The sequence below is a fragment of the Gekko japonicus genome, unplaced genomic scaffold, assembly GCF_001447785.1.
Source record: "Gekko japonicus isolate JY-2015 unplaced genomic scaffold, Gekko_japonicus_V1.1 scaffold2806, whole genome shotgun sequence".
NCBI lineage: Eukaryota > Metazoa > Chordata > Lepidosauria > Squamata > Gekkonidae > Gekko > Gekko japonicus.
Genome location: NW_015160920.1, coordinates 78,905 through 102,706, shown reverse-complemented (window position 1 = coordinate 102,706; position 23,802 = coordinate 78,905). Strand labels below are relative to the sequence as shown.

The 23,802-nt window shown below is 48.5% G+C and overlaps 1 protein-coding gene across 1 annotated transcript in view; it reads left to right on the top strand.

Moving 5' to 3' along the window:
- The window catches only part of LOC107121622 (teneurin-4-like), a gene marked incomplete at its 3' end in the record, with an annotated part of 181,711 nt that overhangs the window by 97,091 nt on the left and 60,818 nt on the right, over positions 1–23,802 (top strand). The window contains exons 6-7 of the mRNA XM_015424576.1: positions 626–820; positions 14,767–14,967. Of these exons, the coding sequence (XP_015280062.1) occupies positions 626–820; positions 14,767–14,967 (396 nt within the window). The remainder of the gene's footprint in view (positions 1–625; positions 821–14,766; positions 14,968–23,802) is intronic.

The following is a 23,802-nucleotide window of genomic DNA, read 5'->3' as shown; positions in this document are numbered from 1 at the left end:
AAAAAGAGCCCTGGTAGACATCCTCCTTACCTCTAAAGCCAGGGGCAAACATAGCAGACCCCGGATACATAAACAGGACAGAGTGAAAGATCTACTTCATACTGTTGCAAAAGGGGGCTTTGGAAAAGGACCCCCCCCCCCCTGGTTTCCTGAAACTGCGGAGATCGAGCCAAATTGGGCCTCTCTCCAGACAAAGCCTTGTAACTGAAGCTCCAGATGACACGATCATCATCCAACCAGGGGAGGGGGGCGGGTCAGCAATTTTACTGTTAGACGTAGTGGTGATAGCAAAAGAGACCCTGGCATGTGAAGACAGGTGAGTTTTTATACTGTTCTCACTCTGTTGCCAGTTTGGTGTAGTGGTTAAGAGCGCGGACTCTAATCTGGGAGAACCGGGTTTGATTCCCCACTCCTCCACATGCACCTGCTGAATGACCTTGGGCAAGCCATAGTTGTGTCAGCTGTTCTCTCAGGAGCAGTTCTCAGAGAGCTCTCTCAGCTCCACTTCCCTCACAGGGTGCCTCTTGTGGGGAGGGGAAGGGAGTTTGTAAGCCGCTCTGAGATTCTTTTGGGTAGTGAAGGGCGGGGTATAAATCCAATCTCTTCTTCTTCTTCTGCTTCTTAGCATCTTGCCCAGTATTATGCAGTGGAAACGGGCAGTACATGAAGGGCCGGTGCTTGTGCCACAGCGGGTGGAAGGGAGCTGAGTGCGACGTCCCGACCAACCAGTGCATCGACGTCTCGTGCAACAACCACGGCACCTGCATCATGGGGACCTGCATCTGCAATCCAGGCTACAAGGGAGAGAGCTGCGAAGAAGGTATTTTCTGTCTTCATTCCTTTGGCCCTTACTCTGTGGGTCTCTTTTCTTCCCTATGGCAGAGAAACAGGAGTGTATCTTGGTGCCACCTTGGATGGGTGAACGTGTGACGCTGCCTTATACAGAGTCACAAAGTTCCGTTTCTACATTAGAAGTGTATTATTGTATTTCTTGTTATGCTATCACAATCTTGCAACCGCTTCCAAATTTGTTAGGTATATTCCATAAATCTACATAAACACACAAGCGGCAAGCAAAATACTCTCCACCACTGCCACCCTATCTATACCACTGCCACCACTGTTTAACAAGACTGTTGCAAGGTCGTGATGTCATAATAAGAAATACAGTAATACACTTTTAACGTAAAAATTGATCTTTATTGTATATTAATTGAGGCGAAGGACTTATACACGGTATTCATCTTGTGGTTTCTACTTTCTATACTGTGTCCCTTTATTTTTGTTTATGCAGAATCACAGCATTGGTACATCACAGTCAATATTATCTGGTCTGGCTGGCAGTGGCTCTCCAGGGTCTCAGGCAGAGGTCTCTCAGTTCACCTACTGCTTGATTCCTTTAACTGGGGAGACCGGGGATTGAACCAGGGACCATCTGCATGCCAAGCAGAGGCTCTGCCACACGACCCCTCTCCATACCTCTCCAGGGTCTCGGGCTGAGGTTTTTTACATCACTTACTGCCTGGTCCTTTTAAGTGGAGATGCCAGGGATTGAACCTGGGACCTTCTGCATGCCAAGCAGAGGCTCTCCCACTAAGCCACAGCCCCTGACTAAGTCTCTCCAGGGTTTCAGGCTGAGGTCTTTCACATCACCTACTGCCTGGTCCTTTCAACTGGAGATGCCGGGGATTGAACCTGGGACCTTCTGGATACCAAAGCAGGTGCTCTACCACTGAGCCACAGCCCATCTCCATGGCCCTCCAGGCAGAGGTCTTTCACATCACCTCCTGTCTCATCCTTTTAGCTGGAGATGCTAGGCATGGAACTTGGGACCTTCCGCATGTCAAGAAGATGTTCTACCACTGACCCATGGTCCCTTCCTTTCACATCAGATGAGTCTGAAACAAACCAAAACAACCCTTCTAATTCCTCCAAGATGCTGGTTGTCTTTTATTGGTGTGTCTGTAAATGCCCTTGAGGTGCTGCTGAGGTGAAAACCATAGGGTTTTCAAGGCAAACGATTAGGCAGAGGTGGTTGGCCATTGCATTTCGCTGCAAATTCTTCGTTAACCGTCTCCCACCCAAGTACTTACTGACTCTGCTTAGCTTCCGAGAGCTGATGTGACTGGGCTGTGCCAGGCCATTCCACACCCCTGTCTTTTATACACGCGTCGTATTTTAAGTGAAAAGCTTTCAGGTGTTGCGGTAGGCAGAGCCGCTCAAAGATCTGGAGCATATATAATCACATACTCGAAATGTTCTTTTTAGAACATCTCCCCGGTTCGTAGAGTGAAACGGTGAAACGTATAATTTCCCCCCCACCCTCCACAGCCACGTGACTTGCAGATGCCAACTTTTGTAAAGTCACAGAAAAGGGGTGCTGCTGTTTTTTTTCATTGGCACCTGAAACTCGGCAGTATCCAGGGCCACGGGTTTCACGCCGCTTCAGAATCGAGTATCTTTTCAAGAGCCCCTGCGCAGATCGCTTTCAGGCTGTTCTAAGCCTGTAATGAAAACGTCGCTGCCTTTCTCCTTAATTTGCATTCATTTCTGTGCCTTTTCATTACTCCGTTTCGTTCTTCCTTTATGCGCATGTAAGACGGAACCCATGTGACTGTTAGGGGTGTATATGAATGGGGCCAGGGCTCTTTTTGTAGATAAAGCCCAGCAGGAACTCATTAGCATAATAGGCCACACCCAACAGCAGAAACTCATTAGCCTATTAGGCCATACCCCTGACAGCACAGCTCATTAGCACATTAGGCCGCACCCCCATGTTACCAGAAGTGTGGTTATCCAGCCACACCCACCTTTTCTTGTTATTCTGTTTACCTTGTTTGTTGTCAAAACCCAGGACTTTTTTGTAACAGGAACTCCTTTGCATGTCAGGCCACACACCTCTAATGTAGCCAATCCTAAAGAGTTCCTGCTGTTGGGTGCGGCCTATTATGCTAATGAGTTCCTGCTGGGCGTGGCCAACTTGGGAGCCAGCCGGAACTCCGTTCCTGTGCGTTCCTGCCCAAAAACAGCCCTGTGGATGGCTGTTTTAAATGCATACTTTTCTATGTAGAGAAGCAATGCATAAGATACCACTCAGTGCAATGGCAGCAGATGCATGGGTCTCTGTTAGGAACTTACTCATGAATTAGCTTATTTGGAAGCTATGGACAGGGAAGGCACCAAGCCAAGGACACAGAGTTGCTGCTGAAAATGGCAGTCCCGTGTCGTCCCCCTCCAACCACGCTCTCCATCCAATAACATCGGGTACAATTAGGCTTGCCAAGTCCCCCCAGGGGGCAGGGAAACCCCCGCCCCAGAGGCCCGTTTCCCGCCGCCAGCAGATTGGGCCCCGGGGGGAACCCCACCCCAACATGCACGTCACCCGGAAGTGACGCGACCACGCCGGGCACGCTGGGGGTGGGGCCACGGTCATCCGAGGGAAAATTCTATGGTCCCCTGCTGTGGCAAAGGTCGAACTTGCCAACCCTAGGTACAATTAAGATGTGGGGGAGGGAAGGTTCTGCCTCTACCAGTGGCACCCAGCGATGTGGAGCTGTGGCAGGGAGATGCTGTAATGACATCAGGACAGAGGTCAAGTTGATCTTATGGAGGACCACTTGACACGGGATAGTCTTTTCAGCAGCAGCCGAATCTTTTCTTCTTCCCTCCCGCCCTATCTCCCGCCCTCCCTCTCTCTCTAAATGACATCACACCAGCCAGAACATACCTACCAATTCAGACCGCATAGGCTTTTCACTGATCAAAAATTATATGAGCTTGAACTCTAAGGAGTCAAACAAAATCAGATGCAAATAATCGATCCGTTCCACGTTCTCGGTCCCTTCTGCCCGTCGTTCCAAAAACTTAAGGGCAATGTGCAGACTCTTAATACGGACAGAAACGGTGCTTAATCCGTCTGCCGTGTTATAGATTGCTTTCCCATTTCAAAAATAATATCCCCCCCCCCCAGTTAGTGGTGGTGGTTTCGAAGGACCACTTTTGTCGTTTTCCCCCGAGACACACGCCCACGTGCAGGAAGCTCGGATTGCCATTGTACGTACACACACACACACACACACACACACACACACACACACACACATCTTGTCTCCCGCGCTTTTGGTTTCCCTGTCTACAAAAAAATATCAGAGAGCTGGGAAAAGGACAGGAAAAAAGGGGTAACCAAAACGATCAAAAGTTAGTACTGTAGAAGAAAAGGGTGAAAATGGTTGGGGCTTTCTAGTTAGAAAAAGATAATTTGAGTGGGGAGGGGGTACAACAGAAGTTTATATAAATTATGTATACTACGAAGAGAGGGGTTCCCCCCCCTCCCTATCATAACTTGTGGACAACCAACAAGATTGATAGACCTGCAGGTTCAGAACAGACCGAAGGCAGTGCTTCGTCACACTGTTAAATTACAGATACCACCACCACGACAATATATGGGGACAGTTTCAGAGGGGGACCACATTGGAGTTGGAGCAGGGGTCACTCACTGGGCGTGTGTGGGGGGGAGGTATTTGTGGATTTTCTGCATTGTGCAGGGCGTTGGACTAGATGACCCTGGAGATCCCTTCCAACTCTATGATTCTGTGATTCTATGTGAGAAGCAGTGGCAGTTTGCCATTGGCCACTGGCTTATGTACGTATGAGCCATCGAGTCACTACTGACTTATGGCAATCCCAGCAAGGGGTTTCCAAGGCAAGTGCAAAGCAGAGGTGGTTTGCCACGGCCTTCCTCTGCACAGCCTTTGCGCGGTGGCCTCCCAACTCCCATCCAAGTACCGACCCTGCTCCGCTTCCATGATCTTATGTAGGCTTACCAAGTACCTACCTCACAATACAAGAACTCGTGGGCACTCCATGAAACTGCAGAGCGGTCGGGTTAGAACGGATAAAAGGAAGTACTTCTTCACCCAAAGAGTGATTAACACATGGAATTCACTGCCACAGGAAGTGGTGGGTGCTACAAGCATGGACAGCTTCAAAAGGGAATTAGATAAGCATATGGAGCAGAGGTCCATCAGTGGCTATTAGCCACAAGGTATAGCTAGGGGCTCTGCCCAGCTACGTGCCCAGCGCGCTAGCGTCAAGTCTAGGCGACGGCATGGTGCAGCGGGGGGGTGTTACACCGAGGGATGTTCCGGCCGGGAACCATGTGTCCCCCGCCGATTCGAAGGTAGGTACTTGGTAACCTTAATCTTATGAGATTGGACTATACCTTGCCACCTTTCCCCTGTCACTGGTTTAGGTGGCTGTAAAAGAGGATTAAAGGAATTAATTGTGAGCTGGTCTCTGGATAGAAAGCCATTAGCCACAACAGCTGAATGGAACTTCCATGTACAGTGGCAGTGTATCTCTAAGTACCATGCTGAGGGGTGGCAGCAAGGCAAGGCTTCCTGCCCTATATATAGGTATCTCACAGGAATCCATTTAAGTGCAGCTGGAAAACAGGGCTTGGAATTAGATGGAACTTTATGTCAAATCCAGCCATGTTTTTGTGAATAATTATCCGGATCCTCAGGTTGTTACTGTTACAGTTTTACAAAAAGGAGATGAGAGAAGCAGTAACTGGCTCAATGTCAGATCATATCTGGATGAAGGCTGGATCTTGAGTCTCCTTAGTACCCAGAGATCTCTAACCTAGGGTCTCCAATCTTAGCCTGCGGACAGCTGTAGAATTCTGACACAGCATGGTGGGTGCAGCCACAAAATAGCTACCACAAAATGGCTGCCTGTGGAGGCAGGGCCAGCCACAAAATGGTTGCCTCAGGAGGCAGGGCCAGCCACAAAATGGTTGCCTGTGGAGGCAGGGCCAGCCACAAAATGGCTGCTGTAGCGACACAGTTATCATATGGCATTGTGTGTAAAATAGCCCGGAGATCCTGAGATTGTCTGGCAGCTAGAAGTTCTTGCTCTTTTTAGTGTTATGCGCCACTAGGCGGTGATCTAGACTTGTGTGTTGTTTTTTAAGGCAAGAGACGTTTCAGAGGTGGTTGGCCATTGCCTGCCTCTGCGTCTCGACCCTGGTGTTCCTTGGAGGTCGCCCTTCCAAATACTAGTCAAGGCTGGCCCTGCTTAGCTTTCGAGATCTGACAGGGTCATTATTTATTTATTTATTTATTAAAATTTATACCCCGCCCTCCCCGCAGAGTTAAAGCTAGCCTGCTGCAGCTTACCTTCAGTCACACTGTGAAGGTCCCCGTGCGGTGGTGGCAGCTGCTACCAAAGCAATGTTTGGGGATTTTTTTAAACTGCACAGCTGAGCAAATCTCCATTAGCCAATCAGAAGCCTTGCTGGGCGAAAACCCGGCCTGGCCATGCCAACTTTCTAAAGACACTTTACAGGTTCCAGAAAAGTATCAGCAAGCACCACCAGGTACCACGTTGGGGACCCCTGCTCTAAGCACTACCCAATTCTGGCCGTGCTGCATTAAGTAAATCATGCTGAGTGATTGTGATTGGGCCAAATTCACTGTTCCGGGTCCAGCACTCTTAACGCCTACACCACACCATCTCCAGATGACCACTACGTGGCTTCTTAAGACTTGGCTTCCCCCAATGAGTACATTGTTGGCTATTTTTAGACAGTATCTGAGTTGCTTTTATTGATCTGGCTGCGCTTCTGTCGTGATTTTACTGTACTTTTATTGCAGGGCCCTTTTTATTTTGGCACACTTGCTTTGGGATAATCCTTGAGGCTGTAAAATGAGACAGACGTTTCTTTAAAAATTGTGCACGCACAGACACACACACACACATACCCCGCAGTATTCTTCGAGTGACAGCTCGAATGAAAAGCTCCGGCACGAAGGAAAACAGGCATTTTCCCCAGCAGTGGTTTGGCACTTTCCCTCCCCTCCTGTAGATTTGTTTCTTATGCGCAACACAATAATTTGTAACGTGCCAAGAGGAATGAGGAGGGAGGCAAAACTTTGAAACGTTATATAGGAAATTTGTGGGATTCTTTTTCTCCCCCCCCCCTTCCAGGTTGGTCTAATATAAAGTTGGTTTAACTACTTTACCAATATTATTTTTTGTTCTGAAAGAGGGGCCATCTGGTATTGTTTCCTTTGGCTGGCAACCTCAGACCTTTCCTCCCCCTGTTTATAACAGGCCTTTCCGTTTTCCCTTCCTTTTTCCATTGAGCGTTGTGTATAAAACGTCGGTAAATGAACTTTCAAGATTTGAAGGGTTCCTCGGCTGGTTGACATCCCGGCCAGAAGGTTCCTTGTAGAAACCAGGTTGCAATGGATGGGAGTTCCCCTAGACCGAGGGTCCCCAACATGATGGCCGTGGGTGCCCAGGGACCCACGAGCAACTTTCCTGGCACCTGCCAAGTGTTCTTGCAAGTATGTGTGAGAAACCCTTGAGCAACTATCCTATTTTGGCAGGGATATCTCCCACTAATTTTTTCAAAATGTTCTGATTGTGGGAGTGTGTTAGTTGTGAGGATATATGAAGATTGATGCCCACACCCAACTCCCTCATTCTGTCATGGGGGAAACACAGATAACCAAGTGACCCAAGAATTATTTAAGAACCAGCTTTAAAGTGCTTGGTAATTCTCAGAAGATTAGCCGCCTGTGAGGTAAATTTCATACTCCGATCTTCCTCAAGCGTGCTGTGGAGGTAATTTTACCTCACCTTGGTATTTAAAATGAAGCAACCTTATCCATTTGTGTGAAACGAGAAGGTTACCAGTGGTCAACAAAATGAGAACTTTATTTCTTTCCCTGGAAGGAGGAAAGAATAGTTTTGGTGTTCAAGAATAATACACTTTTTCAAAAATAATGCGCGGTTGCGCGATCAGACGTCCCTTCGATGTCCTGTGGAGGTCCCGTGGTTAGGGGGCAGGTGCCGATCACACGATGATCCTGCAGCGCGGCAAAGAAGTGGTGCGGCACGATCACACCAGCAATTGCTAGGCACCGCTTCCGTGGCAAACGAGATGGATTTTTTAAAAAACTGAAGTTTGTACATACGCATGACTCAGCAATCGTATCTGCACATCCGAAGGCGGGTGGTGGGCTTACCAGAGAGGGCGACAGACACTTCCAGACCCCAACAGACCTCCAAGGCATAGCCAATGGAGGGGGAGGTGAACCCCCTCGTCACAGCCACTCTAACCGCCTGCGTGACAGTGGCCATAGCGACCCTCCAGAGGCGGCAAGCCTGGCTGCAGTGGGTATGCGCCGTTGGGCTTGTGCGCATCCTGTGGAGACTTGGGGGAAAAAACTTTTCGCGACGGGACATGGGTGGGCGCTGGATGCCACGGGATTCCACCGGAAACGCGATCAGGTGCCCGCCCTTGCCCCGCGGTTTCCGGAAACTAGTACCTCGGAGGTACTAGTTTTTTACCCCACATCTTCGGCGGGAAGCCTCGAGTTCGGCACGAGAGCTCTACGCTTCCCAGATGTGGCGCTGTGATTGCACCCGGAAAAGCCGCCTATCTTCCGTCTCTGTAGCGTGGCTAATGTTCCGTGTGACCGCAGCCAAAATTTGTGGCAGGGTGTGAGCTTTCTGAAGTATCTGAAGAAGGGAGCAGTGTCTCGGAAAAAGCTGGTACCCTGCCTCAAATTTTGTTAGTCTTTAAGGTGCTACTGGACTCTTGCTCTTTTCTTCTTCTATATACCTTTTGTATCTGTGTGAGTTTAGAGAACGTTTCACTCGAGAATATAACATTTCTGAGAGAGAAACTGCCAGTCTTCTGTGTGAGAGTAGAATAGGCAAGTTTCTCTGAGTTTTCCCCCAAAACTTCAGTTAAAGATTACTGGAGCGTTTACCACACAAATCTTAGTCTGCCCCTTAACTGTCTAGGAAGACTACGTTTAAGAACATAACGACCACCAGTGACACTAAAACAGCTTGAAGTGTCTGAGATAGAGCCATTCTTAACCTGCCAGTAGGACATCGAAACCCTATTATAAGATGTGGCAGTTAAACTGCTCCTTTTTACCCCTCCAACTCTCCTCTCCCTCTAAGGCAGGGGTGTCAAACTAATTTGTTATGAGGGCCGGATCAGACATAAATGAGACCTTGTTGGGCTGGGCCATGTGTGTCGTAAAATGTAATGCCAGGTAGCGGAGATATAAACTTTATAAAGGACACAAACACAAAGATTTTTTTTTTACTTAAAATTATTGCATACTTAAAACATTAGCTCTGTAAGCTGCAAGCCTACTTTTGATTTATCGACATTCATGGCAGAAATCTCATGCTCAGAGTTGTGTGTCTAGGACCCAGGTGAAAACATGAAATGGCTGCGTGATTAAGAGAGTCTGGCGAAGCAAGCTACAATGCAGCAGCGGCAGCAGGACTGGAAGCAGGAGATGGCCAGTTCTACTGCGGGCCTGATGGAAGCCCTCCGGGGGCCTGATCCGACCCCCGTGCTGCATGTTTGACACCCCTGTTATAAGGAATCATAAGCACATTTAATGGTCAGGCTCAGGGGTGTGGTAGAGACACTGTGGTCGTTTCTCAGGCTTGGTTTCCAGCACGGATATTCAGCTTGCGTGCAGACAAAGGATCCCCCAAACCCACCTTCTGTCTGATTCTATCCAACTTGCTTTCTCTGTGGAAAATAATCAAAGCTGTGTAAGCTAGCTCGGTTCTCAAGAAATTGGAATGTGCGTCTTGTTCTGTCTCTATCTGCCACTGAAAGCAAAAGAGGTGGCAGGCATCCATACCCCATTGGGCCTCCCCTCCCCTCCAGTAACCTGGATCTGAATAACTCCAACTTGTGGTAGACCTCATCTGTTGAGGCTCTGGAGTACCAGAATCTAGAATTTGTATTTTAATTGGTTTTAACTATTATCTGCATATTTATGCAATTGTTACCTGGTTTGATGGAACCTGGCCTGAGCCTGCTATGCGGGGAGGGTGGGATATAAATCAAATAAATTTTTTAAAATAAAATAAATCCCCTGAGCACACACATTAGACTGCCTTATACTGAATCAGCCTTTTGGGCCATCAAGGTCAGTATTGTCTACTCAGACAGGCAGTGGCTCTCCAGGGTCTCAGGAAATGAAGGAAGATTCACAGTCGAATGAGAAGGAGAAGTATCAAGAAGACTGTGAAAAATGATGCTAATGAAAATTATATAAATATCTTTGTGTATTTTTTTTGGTCCTATCATTTATGGTGCAAATACAAAACATTCACAGTTTTCAAAAGTGTGTATCATAAAGTACCAAAAACCTTCATTGTTTTCACAAAGTGTATATCACAGAATATTATAAAGTATTATATAGCAAATCTAGTTTCACAGATTCTAATCCGCAAGTCCACGAATTCTAACAAAGATTCCGGATAAGTCTTCCGTTTCAATCGTCTTCTTCAGAGATGTACGTCTTCAATATCGGATTGATATCTGTGTAGATATTCAAAGCTTCCAGTAATAATTTCAAATACCATTAAGGTTCAAATCAAAAAGAAGCTGAATTCAAAGACGGGCTGCCCCTCGTGTTTTCCATACATGCAGTCTCATTCATTTCAAAGTTGGTATAGCCTCAAGCAGAGGTCTTTCACATCACCTATTGCTTGGTACTTTTTAATTGGAGATGCCAGGGAGCGAACCCGGGACCTTCTGCATGCCAAGCTGATGCTCTACTATTGAACCTCCCCATTTAGTGCTGAAATGAATGGGAACTGTACATCCATACCCTCTGGTTGAGGTTGTCATTTTGTGCGCCCCCGCTTAAGGAGGTTGGGGGCAACCACAGCCTTTTCAGTGGTGGCACCGCACCTGTGGAGCATTTCCTTAGAGCCTGGTTTAGTTTTCCTTTAGGTGCCAGGTAAAGACAGTTTCTTTGCCAGGGCTTTTATATTCCCTATCTTTAGAAGGCACAAGTCAGCAGGATGCAGGAATAGGGGCAGGAGTTGGGTAACTCTGGGAGCTGGGGAAAACAGGGGAAAAAAACATATGCTCCTGTAGAGTGCAGGGGGTTGGACTAGATGACCTGCAAGGTCCCTTCCAACTCTAACATTCTATGATTCTATATGTTGCTCTACCATAGTGGTAAGGAAGCTGACAGCAGGAGGAGGAGTCACCTGTGCGCAAGCAGCAGATGGTTTTAGCTGAGCGGGCCGAGAGTACGATCCACTGGGAATTTCTACCACCCTAACCTCAAAGAATGCTTGCACTCTGTGGACTGGTGCCTCCCCCCCCCCCTCAAATTGTATGAATGGAGGAAGCTGTCTTATACCAAGTCAAGCCACTGGTCGGTCTAGCTTAGCTTCATGTACTTTGACTGGCAGTAGGAGAGCAAGACTGGAGTCCATTAGCAGGTTAAAGACCAACCAGATTTTCCCAGTTTATAAGCTTTCAGGAGTCAAAGCTCCCTTCCTGAGCTTTTACTCTTAGAATCTTATATTGGGGGCAGTGTTCCCTCTAAGCTGAGTTAGTGTGAGCTAGCTCACAGTTTTTCAGCCTCTGGATCACACATTTTTGCCTTAGCTCAGGAAGGATGGCTCCAGAGCAGACTAATTTATGCAGTAGCCAAATCACCCGCTCACAACTTTAATGCCAGCAGCTCACAAAGTAGAATTTTTGCTCACAGGGCTACACAGCTTAGAGGGAACATTGATGGGGGGGGAATTGTTGGTCTTTAAGGTGCTTCTGGACTTGGGTTGCCAGGTTCCCGGGGGGGGGGGCGGGGAAACCCCTGCTTGATGGGTCCATTCCCCGCCGGCCTGGATTGGGCCCAAAGTGCTGGAAGCACACAGATGTGCCCGGCGTGATGACGTCACCCGGAGGTGACGTCATCGCGTCGGGCCCATTGTGGGGGGACGCTCTATCATTCAAGGGAAAACTGTGTTTCCCCCTCGAATGATAGTGGCCCTGCCCCCAACGTGCCCGACATGATGATGTCACTTCTGGGTGATGTCATTGCGGTGCACGCGCATTGCGCGCAGGCCGAAAAACTCCCAGGGAGGACCGGGAACCTCCCCCCCCCCCCCCCCCCCCCGCTCCAGGTAAAATAGGACTTGGCAACCCTATACTGAGCTCCAGTTTTACACATGAACACATGAAGCTGCCTTATCCTGAATCAGACCGTTGGTCCATCAAAGTCAGTATTGTCTAGTCAGACTGGCAGCAGCTCTCCAGGGTCTCAGGCGGAGGTCTTCCACATCAGCTCCTACCTGATGCCAGGGATTGAACTGAGGACTTTCTGCTTCTAGTCTTGCTCTTGTTCTCTTCTCCAGGCCAGTTTGACTGGAGAACCGGGAGGTTTTTGGTCATCTTCTGGGTGTGGAACAGGGCTCATTAGGGGTTTGGAGGGGGAGGTATTTGGGGATTTTCCTGCATTGTGTGGGGGGTTGGACTGGATGACCCTGGAGGTCCCTTCCAACTCTGTTATTCTATGATTCTACTGCAGACCAACATGGCTTACCCACCTGAAACTTTTGCCTGACAGTGTTCCTCCAAGGTCTCAGGCAGATCAAGGCCTTTCCCACCACCTGTAACCTAAGATTCTTTAACTAAAAATGCCCAGGATCAAACCTGGGACCTTCTACAGGCAAAGTACATGCCATGCGACGAAGCCACAGTCTCATCATAATCACTTCTTCCGCCGGCTTCTAGAACCGATCCGTAGAAAGGAGCCGAACTCTTAAAGTATTACCATTTGCTTTCCTGCAACCGAGCAACTAAGTTTGCTGAGCCGGACTCCCTGGAAAAAAAATTAAAATAAATGCCAGGCGGTCACTTTTTGAAAAAAAGGAAAGCAAGCAAGCAAGCTGGGAAGAGCGAGGGGAAAGAATCGGCCATTAAAGCGTTGACAACAAAGGGAGAGACCGAAACTCTCTAATCCCATCCCAGGACCCTTGCCACGGTGCCGCATGTCTGAAGCAATACGGCCAGCGAGGGCAAGATTAAAGTAGCCATTGTGCGCCGGCATCTTGTGAAAGGCCTCGTTTCAACATGAAAAATGGCCTTGGGATTATGATGAATGGGGTGTCCTGACACACACGCACTCCCCCACCCACCCCGTCTCCTATAATCCTGCGTTAACGCTGAGGTAGCGGAGTGCTCTTGCCTTCTGTGATGGAGACCCTCTCGTAGCTTGCCTTCTTCTCCCCCCCCCCCCCCCACAAGCTGGCCTTCTGAGGAGATGATTAATTGCCTGGCAGTAGCCCCATGTCAGTGAAACTGGCAATCTTTGTTCTCCCGGGTTGACCATCTGCTGAGGATGTATGGGCGCTGGCAGCTTGCTCCCAGTTTACCCCCCCCCCCATAGTTGTTACTCCTGACGGAGGGAGAGGGTCAGGCCTGCGAGGGTCGTGTTCTGAAATTGGGGCCCGGCCCCTCACTGGCTAATGGCGCCGGAGATTTATGAGCCTGGCCTTTGCGGAGTCTCTCTCTCTAATGACCGCAAGAGTGTTCCTGCTTGGAGCGTTTGTGAGAGAAATATACCCTCCTGCGCCTCTCTATCGAGTCATTTGCTCGGAATTGGGCGAAAACACATGTTGATGGATATAAAAGAGGCCTATTAAGAACATGTAGGATTCTGTGTTGTGTCAGACAGGGGATCCAACGTAGGGATGCCAACACCGAGTTTGGAAAAACCTGGATGTTTGAAGGCGGAGCCTGGAAAGGTTTATTTAATTGTTGTTGTTGTTGTGTCGCACAGTCGAGTCCGACTCTTTGCGACCCCATGGACCACATCATGCCGGGCCCTCCTGTCTTCCGTCGTGCTCCGGAGTTTGCTTAATTTCATGTTCATTGCATCGATAACACCGTCCAACCATCTCATCCTTTGCCGTCCCCGTCTTCTTTTTCCTTCAATCTTTCCCAGCATCAGGGTCTTCTCCAGTGAGTGCTCCCTTCTCATTCGCCGCCTTGAGCCGGTTCTCACCGCCTTGTACCGGTTCTCTGGCAAAGCGGGACACAAATTGAAAATAATAAATAAATAAATATCTGGTGGCCAAATTTAATTTATATCTTTTTTATAATTTATAATTTAATTTATTACTATTTAATAACTTTTAATGTTTGGTTTTTATTCATTTTTTATTTTTATTTGTGTTTTATAAGCCGCCTCAGGCCCCAACCTGGATGGCACAATCTTGCTGGAAGCTAAGCACGGTTGGCCCTAGTTTCTGTTTTGATAGGAGACCACTGAGGGAAGCCCAGGGTCTCTATGCAGAGGCAGGCAATGGCAAACCACCTCTGTCCATCTCTTGCCTTGAAAACCCTACGGGGTCACGCTAACTCAGCTCAACTTAACGGCACATTTCATGCCCACCCAAGCCACCTTTATCAGGTCCTACCCGTCTGCCAGTGGGGACCTGGCCTGGTCCCAAGGTCTTCCGGAAGTGACATCATTGCTCTGGGCACGTTGGACAGGGGACACTCTAGCATTTGGCTAAAAACTCTATGGTGACCATAGAGTTTTTAGCCAAATGCTAGAGCGTCCCTTGTGCAGTGTGCCCAGAGCAATGATGTCACTTCCAGAAGACCTTGGGACCATGCTGGGCATGTTAGGTGCAGTGGGGCTCTTTGGGGGTGGGGCTCCCTCCACTGGCCAACTGGCCGGTGGCAGATTGGGGCCCCCGAAATCGGGGAAAACCCCACCCCCCCATTGGGAGGTTGGCAACCTATCAGACGGGTTCCTGGAGAGGAAGCATAATGTTCTAAATAAACAAGTACATGTATAGAGTCAGGCCCAGCCTGAATGAGCAATATACTCATAAAAGTGAAACAAAGTTTTATTTTTCTGACTTACTGTGTCTGTTTTCTCTCCCTCCCCCCTACAGTGGATTGCATGGACCCCACTTGCTCAGGACGTGGCGTTTGTGTCAGAGGAGAGTGCCATTGTTCTGTCGGCTGGGGAGGAACCAACTGTGAAACGCCGAGAGCTACTTGTCTGGACCAGTGTTCGGGCCACGGCACCTTTCTCCCTGAAACCGGCCTGTGCAGTTGTGATCCAAGCTGGACCGGACACGACTGTTCAATTGGTAATTACGCTTGTGGCTTTTCCATAGCTAACCCCTTGCTTGTGCCATCTGGACTTCTTGAGTGAAATTTGTGTTCAAGTTTATCCCGTTGGCCTGATGTGCCTTGGTTCCTTCCGTTCCTTCTCTCCTGGAGGTGCATGTGATATGCTTTTGATCACTTAGGAAAGGGATTCCATGAATCTTAAGTAGACTGTTTTGGACAGTAGTTTGGCCTTGTATATCTTACAAGCCACCCTGTCTATCAGGGTGGATAAACCCCTTACCATATCCCAAAAGCAAGCAGAGGCCCATCAGTGGCTATTAGCTACAAGCTATAGAAACACTCTGTCTGGGGCAGTGATGCTCTGTCTTCTTGGTGCTTGGGGGGCAACAGTGGGAGGGCTTCTAGATTTCTGGCCCCGCTGGTGGATCTCCTGATGGCTCCTGGGTTTGGGCCACTGTGTGACACAGAGTGTTGGACTGGGTGGGCCAGTGGCGTGATCCAACATGGCCTCTCAAAGTCATGACGTCTAGGGCAATGCAAGCCAACACTCAGGGACCACTCGGTTCAACAATAGGCGTGGCTCACCCATTTTCTCCTCTCACCCCAGGAAGGGTCACCTGACTGAGCTGTCACTCGTGAATGTTATCGCCAAAGAGTCGATGCCAGTCGACCTATGAAGCATTGGCGCAACTACTGGGATTTGTCTGTGCTCGATCCTCGCAATAATGCCCCCCCGACAGCATCACAATAGGCGCTTTCCCTGTCAGTTAAATGGCCAGTGTACCCCTCCCATCTCTGCAGCCATGTGGTTTTACGCTGAGGCGTGCTGTTGTGCAGTAACCCATCGGGTCACCCTTCCTAGAGTTTCGTTTCAGTGCTCAAGGCTCAACAGAGAGTATGCAGACAGGACTTTCTTGCTGTCTGCTGTTCGTCCTTCCTTTCTCCGTTTGGTCCTTCCCAACTTCCAGGCAGGGGACCATCTTACAGGGAGAAAGCGGCAGTGACCTGTAGCTACAGAGATACGCTCAAGGAGATACCCGTGATCGCAGCATCTCTTTGTGCTGCAGGAGCCACTGCTCAGAAGGAGAAACTGCACACAGTTCAGATAAAGGTAAAGGTCTCCCTTGCTCGAAAGCCAGTCGAATCCGACTCTAGGGTTGCGGTGCTCATCTTCGTTTCAAAGCCGAAGAGCCAGCGCTGTCTGAAGACGTTTCCGTGGTCATGTGGCCGGCATGACTAAACACCAAGGCGCATGGAACGCTGTTACCACAGTTCAACCAGGGATATAATTTCCCCTCACCAGTTCTGGGAGTCAGAACTCTGGTTATTCCCTGCCACTGCCTGCTATACATCTTCAGTCTCCTGCAGTCCCTAGCCACTAGACTGTCCTTCTGTGTTCCGCCCCCCCCCCAACCTTGTTTGTTTGTCCATTCCAAGTTACTGCCACCCATCCAGCCTTTGGGACAGGATCTTACCAGCACCTGGACCGGGGTGCTTGATGTGGGAGAAGAAGACGAAGAAGAAGAAGAAGAAGAGATTGGATTTATACCCCACCCTTCACTCGGAGTCTCAGACTGGCTCACAATCTCCTTTCCCTCCCCCTCCTCACAACAGACACCCTGTGAGGTAGGCGGGGCTGAGAGAGCTCTTTCGAGGACTGCCCTTTCAAGGACAGCTCTGACCGAGCTATGGCTCGCCCAAGGTCATCCAGCAGCTGCAAATGGAGGAGTGGGGACTCAAACCTGGTTCTCCCAAATCAGAGTCCGCACATGTAACCACCACACCACTACACTACCCCATCCCGGTATCCCAAAGGGCTCACAACTGATAACAGTGTTGTGTTTTAGTTTTTAATAGTAAGCCTCCTTGAGCAGGACCTGGAAGAGGCTGCGTAGAAATATTTTACATAAAATAAATAACTGAAAAATGATTTTTTAAAAATATATATATAAAGAACATGGATTGGCACTGACTGAAGCTAATATGAACACATAAATCAGTGGAAGGAGCCAATAGAGAACGCCAAAGAAGGGTTTTGTAGATATTATTTTTTGTCATGGCCTCAATCATACATTTCCCCCCCACTAAACCCAGAAGCCATAAAACACCTTCAAAATGGTGGCTTTTAATTTAAAAGACAAATTCTTCAAGCCCTCAAGGTTGTATGGAAATCCCTTGAACCTAAGGTTTTCGGGCAGCAGCTGGCAATCCCTGGGAGGAAGTGGGGGAATGGGGGTCTGGTTTAACCGGTGGGTTTACCATAGAGTTTTTGCAAAATGCTAGAGTGCCCACCCTGTCTCATCTGGTGTTTGCTGGAAGTGATGAAAGCACACTGATGCAACATTCTTTTTCTCACCCCATTTCCTTCCGGCACACTTGAGGCGCTGGTGGGCAACAAAATAGCATACCAGGAGGCCTCACACTGTAGCGGTAGGCCTGAGATAAGGTAGCCAGACTGCCCAGTGCAGGCAGGGGTCTCCCACATTCTGGCACTCCTTTACCACACTCAAATCACCCCTTTTACCAGCAGAAACCTGGAAATTTTCACAAGGTGCCTACAAAAACCGGAAGTGACATAGGCATGTTCGGGGAATGGGTGTGTGTGATGCTCTGGTTTAGGGGCAAAACTCTATGATGTGAAGTGAATTCTACCATAGAGGTTTGCCCAATAGCCAGAGTGTCACCTCTGATGTCCCTGATGTGTCTACATCACTTCCTGTTTAAATATACCCGATGCAGTTTGCTGTAGTTTGCTCTTTGAGCCAGTTTGTTGTCGAGAGCCAGTTTGGTGTCGGGGTTAAGCGCGCGGACTCTAATCTGGGAGAACCGGGTTTGATTCCCCACTCCTCCACTTGCAGCTGCTGGATGACCTTGAGCAAGCCATAGTTCTGTCAGAGCTGTTCTTGAAAGAGCAGTTTTTGAAAGAGCTCTCTCAGCCCCACGTACCTCACAGGGTGTCTGTTGTGGGGAGGGGAAGGAGTTTGTAAGCTGCTCTGAGACTCCGAGTGAAGGGCAGGGTATAAATCCAATCTCCTCCTCTTCCTCTTCCTCTTCTCCTCCTCCTCCTCCTCCCCCTCCTCGTCCTTCTCCTTCTCCTTCTCCTTCTCACTCCCAGAAAGTCCCTCCCCTGCTACCAGGACAATCAGACCTGGCAACCCTCGCCCAAGATCCCTATTTAAAGCACGGGGAGTCTGTTGCCTGCCACTCTACGCCAGATCCCAATTCGTGCTACACTTTGCGCAAGCTAAGCAATTCATTTCACTGGCTCCCTTTGCCTGAGGAGCGCGGTGCGCGTGGTTTGTAAATCCATCTTTTGGAGTTGAGGCTTAGATAGACTGGAGAGCTCCGGGTAATAAATGGGTGTTTACAAATGACCTTAGCAGAGATTTTTAGCCGCGAGGCATAAAGCAATAATAACTTTCAACATCGGAAACAGCTCTGTGAGGAATGAAAGTCTCGGAGTGAGGGTTATGTATAATTTTGCGCTCCCCGAGAAAGTGACATGAGGTGAATTTTACAGATGCAAGAAGGGAAAAGGTTACTGTTTTGATATGCGGCCCTAGGATGTGGTTGTTCTGTGTGGGAGTTAAGTGGGGAGGCGGGGTGGGGTGGGGGAGACGGTACACAAGGTGGAGGAGACCAAGCAGTTTCGGCACCTACTCCACAGACCCTAAGTACAGCTTTCCCCCCCTTTAGAAATTAGTAGTCACTGGTCTCAGAATTCCCCTCCCACATGGGAATTGTTTTTATTATTAGCTTGTAGCGGATTTATGTCCATGGTAGTAGTAGTAGTAGTAGTAGTAGTAGTAGTAGTAGTAGAAGAAGAAGAAGAAGAAGAAGAAGAAGAAGAAGAAGAAGAAGAAGAAGAAGAAGAAGGTTTTTATACCCCACTTTACCCTCAGGGGTTTCAAAGCGGCTTACAATCACATTCTCTTCCTCTCCTTGCAACACGTACCTCATGAGGTAGGTGGGGCTGAGAGAGTCCTGAGAGAACCGGGACTGGCCCAAGGTCACACAGCAGCACCCTTCATGTGTCTCAAAGCAGTTTACAATCTCCTTCCCTTCCTCTCCCCACAACACGTACCTCGTGAGGTAGATGGGGCTGAGATTCTCCTGAGAGAACTGTGACTGGCCCAAGGTCACCCAGCAGGCTTCCTGTGGAGGAGGAGTGGGGACTCAAACCCGGTTCTCGAGATTAGAATCCATCACTCTTAACCAATACACCTGTGGGTACCTTGCAGGCCAGGATCTAACCAGCTGACTTCCCAAAGAACCGGATCAGCCCCTGAAGCAATGTTATCTGGCCCCTGATTGGCCTACCACCCCAACTCCAGGCCCATGAGCAATGTTAAAGGGACCTAATCCCTCCCTACTACACCAAATCGAGTGGGTCTGAAAGAAAAATTCTGCGAGAGACCCCAAAACAGATATATATGTCAGGTGAGGTCCCCAGCTCTCCACACACACTACTGACCGTGTAATGCTTTATTAGAGATACGATGCTGTGGGTTCAAGAGCTTTTGTTAGACTAAAGAAATTTGCGGGACGATATATTTAACTACTGTAGGGCATATAGAAGTGAATGCTAACATTTAGTAGACTATTGTCTTACATTGGTGAGGCTCTGAGTCCGAGCGTATGTGTGTGTTAAATGCTGTCAAGTTGCTTATGAGGGCCCTATAAATTAATGTCCTCCTAAACATCCTATGGTTAACAGCCTTACCCAGGTCTTGGAAATGGAGGGCCTCTGGCTTCCTTGACTGAGTCAACCCATCTAATGTTGGGTCTACCTGTTTTCCTTCCACCTTCAACTTTTTGTAGCAGTACTGTCTGTTCCGGTGACTGTTGTCTTCTCATAATGTATGACCAAAGTACAATAGCCTCAGTTTAGTCATTTGAGCTTCTAGGCAGAGTTCAGGCTGGGTTCGAACTAGAACGTCTGATTTGTCTTTTTGACAGTCCAAAGGTGTCTATGAAACTTGCCTCCAGGACCACATTTCAAATGAATCAACTTTCTTCCTGTCCACTTTCTTCATTGCCCAACTTTCACACCCATACCTAGTAACGGGGAATACTGTGACATGAATTATCTTGGTCTTGGTTTCCAGTGACACATCCTTCCATTTAAGGATCTTTCCTAACTCTTTTCATGGCTGCCTTTCCTAGTCTCAGCCTCCTTCTAATTTCATGGTTGCCGTTTCCCTTTTGAGGTAGATCCAGAAGGGTAGCCGTGTTAGTCTGCCTGTAGCGGTAGAAAAGAGCAAGAGTCCAGGAGCACCTTGAAGTCTAATATTTGTGGCAGGGAAGGCGCTTTCGTGAGTCACCGCTCACTCCTTCAGATACAGCTAGAATGTGACTCCATCTGTCCTTATATGACACGGTTGATGGATTCCCACTCTGTACAGCTAAATTTCATGCAGACAGATCCAGATGGGTAGCCGTGTCAGTCTGTCTGTAGCAGTAGAAGAGCAAAAATCCAGGAGCACCTTCAAGACTAACAAAAGATGAGCTTCCGTGAGTCACTGCTCACTTCTTTAGATACCCGAAGAAGTGAGCAGCGACTCCCAAAAGCTTATACCCTGCTGCCGTATTTTTTGTTTCCCTTTTGGTTGACGATGGAGTCAAAGTAAAGAAAACCTTGAACAATCTGAGTTATTAGGCTTTTACAAAATCATCCATTGCATGTGTGTGCACATTCTCACATACACGCACGCATGCGCACACAGAGAGAGAGAGCAAATCAACAAGGCCACAAACCTGTCTAACCAATAGGAAAGTCAGATAAATCCACCCACGAAAGAGATGCAGGTTGCTTTTTTAAGGAGTGTTGGCTGTACAGCGGGAATTCTTTAGGAACCTGTAATCCATGTCCTCTAAAGCTTGTTGATCCAATTAAACATCAAAGCAAGGGGGGAAATACATAATCCATCAAGGCTGGAATATTTGTTTTACTTTCGACCAGACCTTCATGCCGGGAACGAATCCCCCCCCCCCCGAGATTTCGTTTCACGCCCTGCCACCCAACGGCAGGTAGTTGTTCAAAGCAAAGTTCACAAGGCTAAATGTTAAGGGAACCTGACAGTCACAGGGAACATACCGATCCATGCTTCTGATCTCGGGCTCGGCTTCTGGAGTTCAGGCCCCACCGTTCTAGCAGCAGGTAGCGTCTGCGGTTGCTTTAGAAAGAATAAAAATGGCAAGAATAGTAATAAAGCAATTCATTTTAAAAAAAACCACACACACAACCACAGTGATAGATCCAGGTGGTCAGCTGTGTTTGTCTAAAGCAGCAGAACAAAGCAGACCTGAAAGACCCACAAAGGCACACTGGACTCTAAATTTGTTCTACAACCACAGTGAGTATCAGATGAGAAGAAGAGATTTTTATACCCCGCCCTTCACTTGGAGTCTCAGAGCGGTTTACAAACTCCTTTCCCTTCCCCTCCCCACAACAGACACCCTGTGAGGTGGGTGGAGCTGAGAGAACTCTGACACAAACGGCTCTTTTTCAGGGACAGCTGTGCCAGAGCTTGTGACTGACCCAAGGTCACATCAGCAGGTGCAAGTGGAGGAGTGGGGAATCAAACCCGGTTCTCCCAGATTAGAGTCCGCACACTTAACCACTACACCAAACTGTGAGGTAGGCGGGGCTGAGAGAGCTCTTGACAGAAACGGCTCTATTTCAAGAACAGCTCTTATCAGAACCATGGCTTACCCAAGGTCATCCAGCCAGGTGCAAGTGGAGGAGTGGGGAAATCAAACCTGGTTCTCCCAGATTAGAGTCCTCACACTTAACCACTACACCAAGCTGGCTCTTTTATTTTATCAGTAAAATAGCACAGGATTAAAACAAGAAAGGCCGCATTAGTCTGTCTGTAGCAGTGGACAAGAGCCAGAGTCCAGGAGCATCGTAAAAACGAACCAAATTTGTGGTAGGGTAGGAGCTTTTGTGAGATCTGAAGAAGTGAGCAGTGACTCACGAACGTTCATGCCCTACTGCCAGATTTGTATGCGACAGGGTGAATGTGGAATGGACACAGGAAATGTTACAAACAAAAGATACATCTGCAAGCCCTGACCTTACAGTTTCAGAAAAAGGAGGAGGAAATTTGATTTATACCCCACCCTTCACCACCTGAAGGAGTCTCAGAGCGGCTTACAATCTCCTTTCCCTTCCCCTCCCCACAACAGATGCCCTGTGAGGTAGGTGGGGCTGAGAGAGCTCTGACTGGGAACTGCCCTTGAGAGAACAGCTCTGAGAGAACTTATGATTGACTAGGGTTCCCAGGTCTGAGTTGGAAAATACCTGGAGACTTTGGGGGTGGATCCAGGGGAGTTGAGGGGCCTCAAAATGGTACAATGCCACAGAGTCCACCCTCCAAAGCAGCCATTTTCTCCGGAGGGGCTGAACTCTGTCAGCTGGAGATCAGTTGTAAAAGCAGGAGATCCCCAGGCCCCACCTGGAGGCTGGCAACCCTGTGACTGACCCAAGGTCACACCAGCAGCTGCTTGTGGAGGAGTGGGGAATCAAACCCGGTTCTCTCACATTAGAGCCCACGCTTCTAACCACTACACCAAACTGACTCTCTGAGAAACCTGAGAAACACCTAAGAGCCTGAGAAACACCTAAGATAATGAACGAGTTTATCCTACAGGGATTGCCTGGAGATATAGAATTAGTTTCATTTTGGCTGCCTTAAAAGAGCTTCAATACCTTGTAGCTGGACGTCATCCACGCAGAAGCGTTTCCCTCCCTATTAACATGGTACGGGAGTTAACAGTGACTATTTCATCCCGGGCCGCCTCTTCTTTATTGTAATGCAGCAGCGAACCTGCAGTCTTTTTTTATTATTATTATTTCTGGGAAATCTCAAAGCACTGGCGGCGAGGGTTGCCTTAATCAAGCTTACGCGAAGCCAGAAAAATCCAACTTAAGACAGTGTGCAATTATTAAATTTTGTAATAACATTTTGAAGGTCAGTGGAACAGTTCCAGTTCGTAGGAAGCTCTGGGCAATTTTACCTGATCCTGTATTTTAGCATTAAATCCACATTTATTAAAGGATTGAACAGGTGTAACAGAAGTGGCGAGCGCTTCCGTTTTGTTTCGCTTGCATACAAATGTCTTTTTTTTCCCCCTTTCCCCCGTTGCAGATTGGAAAGTGTCACGGGTGGGATGATTCACTAGCACCAAATGCAGTCTCTCTAGCAAAAAAAAAAAAGTGAATGAGACAGAAACTAGCATCATTAAGTATCCTTGTTTCTTCAGCTTGAATTACTTGAGAGTCAGTTTGGTGTAGAGGTTACTCCCCCCCCCCCCACGCCTCCACATGTAGCTGCTGGTGTGACCTTGGGTCAGTCACAAGTTCTCTCAGAGCTGTTCTCTCAAGTGCAGTTCTCTCAGAGCTCTCCCAGCCCCACCTACCTCACAGGGTGTCTGTTGTGGGGAGGGGAAGGGAAAGGAGAGTGTAAGCCGCTTGGAGGCTCCTTTGGGTAGTGATTCCACTGCTGATTCCACTGCTGAACAACTCAGATGGCCAAAAAGTTTTTCCTAAGATCCAGCTGGTACCTTCCTGCCCTTAATTTAAACCCAATCTTGCGAGTCCTCTCCTCTGCTGCCAACAGGAACAGCTCCCTGCCCTCCTCCTCTAAGTGACAGCCCTCCAGATACTTCAAGGGAGCAATCCTGTCCCCCTTCAACTTCATCTTCTCCAGATTGAACATTTCCAAGTCCCTCAGCCTTTCCTCATAGGCCCCCAGGCCCCCAATCATCCTCGTTGCTCTCCTCTGCACCCAGTGAAGTGTGGGGTATAAATCCAATCTCCTCCTCCTCCTCCTCCTCCTCCTCCTCCT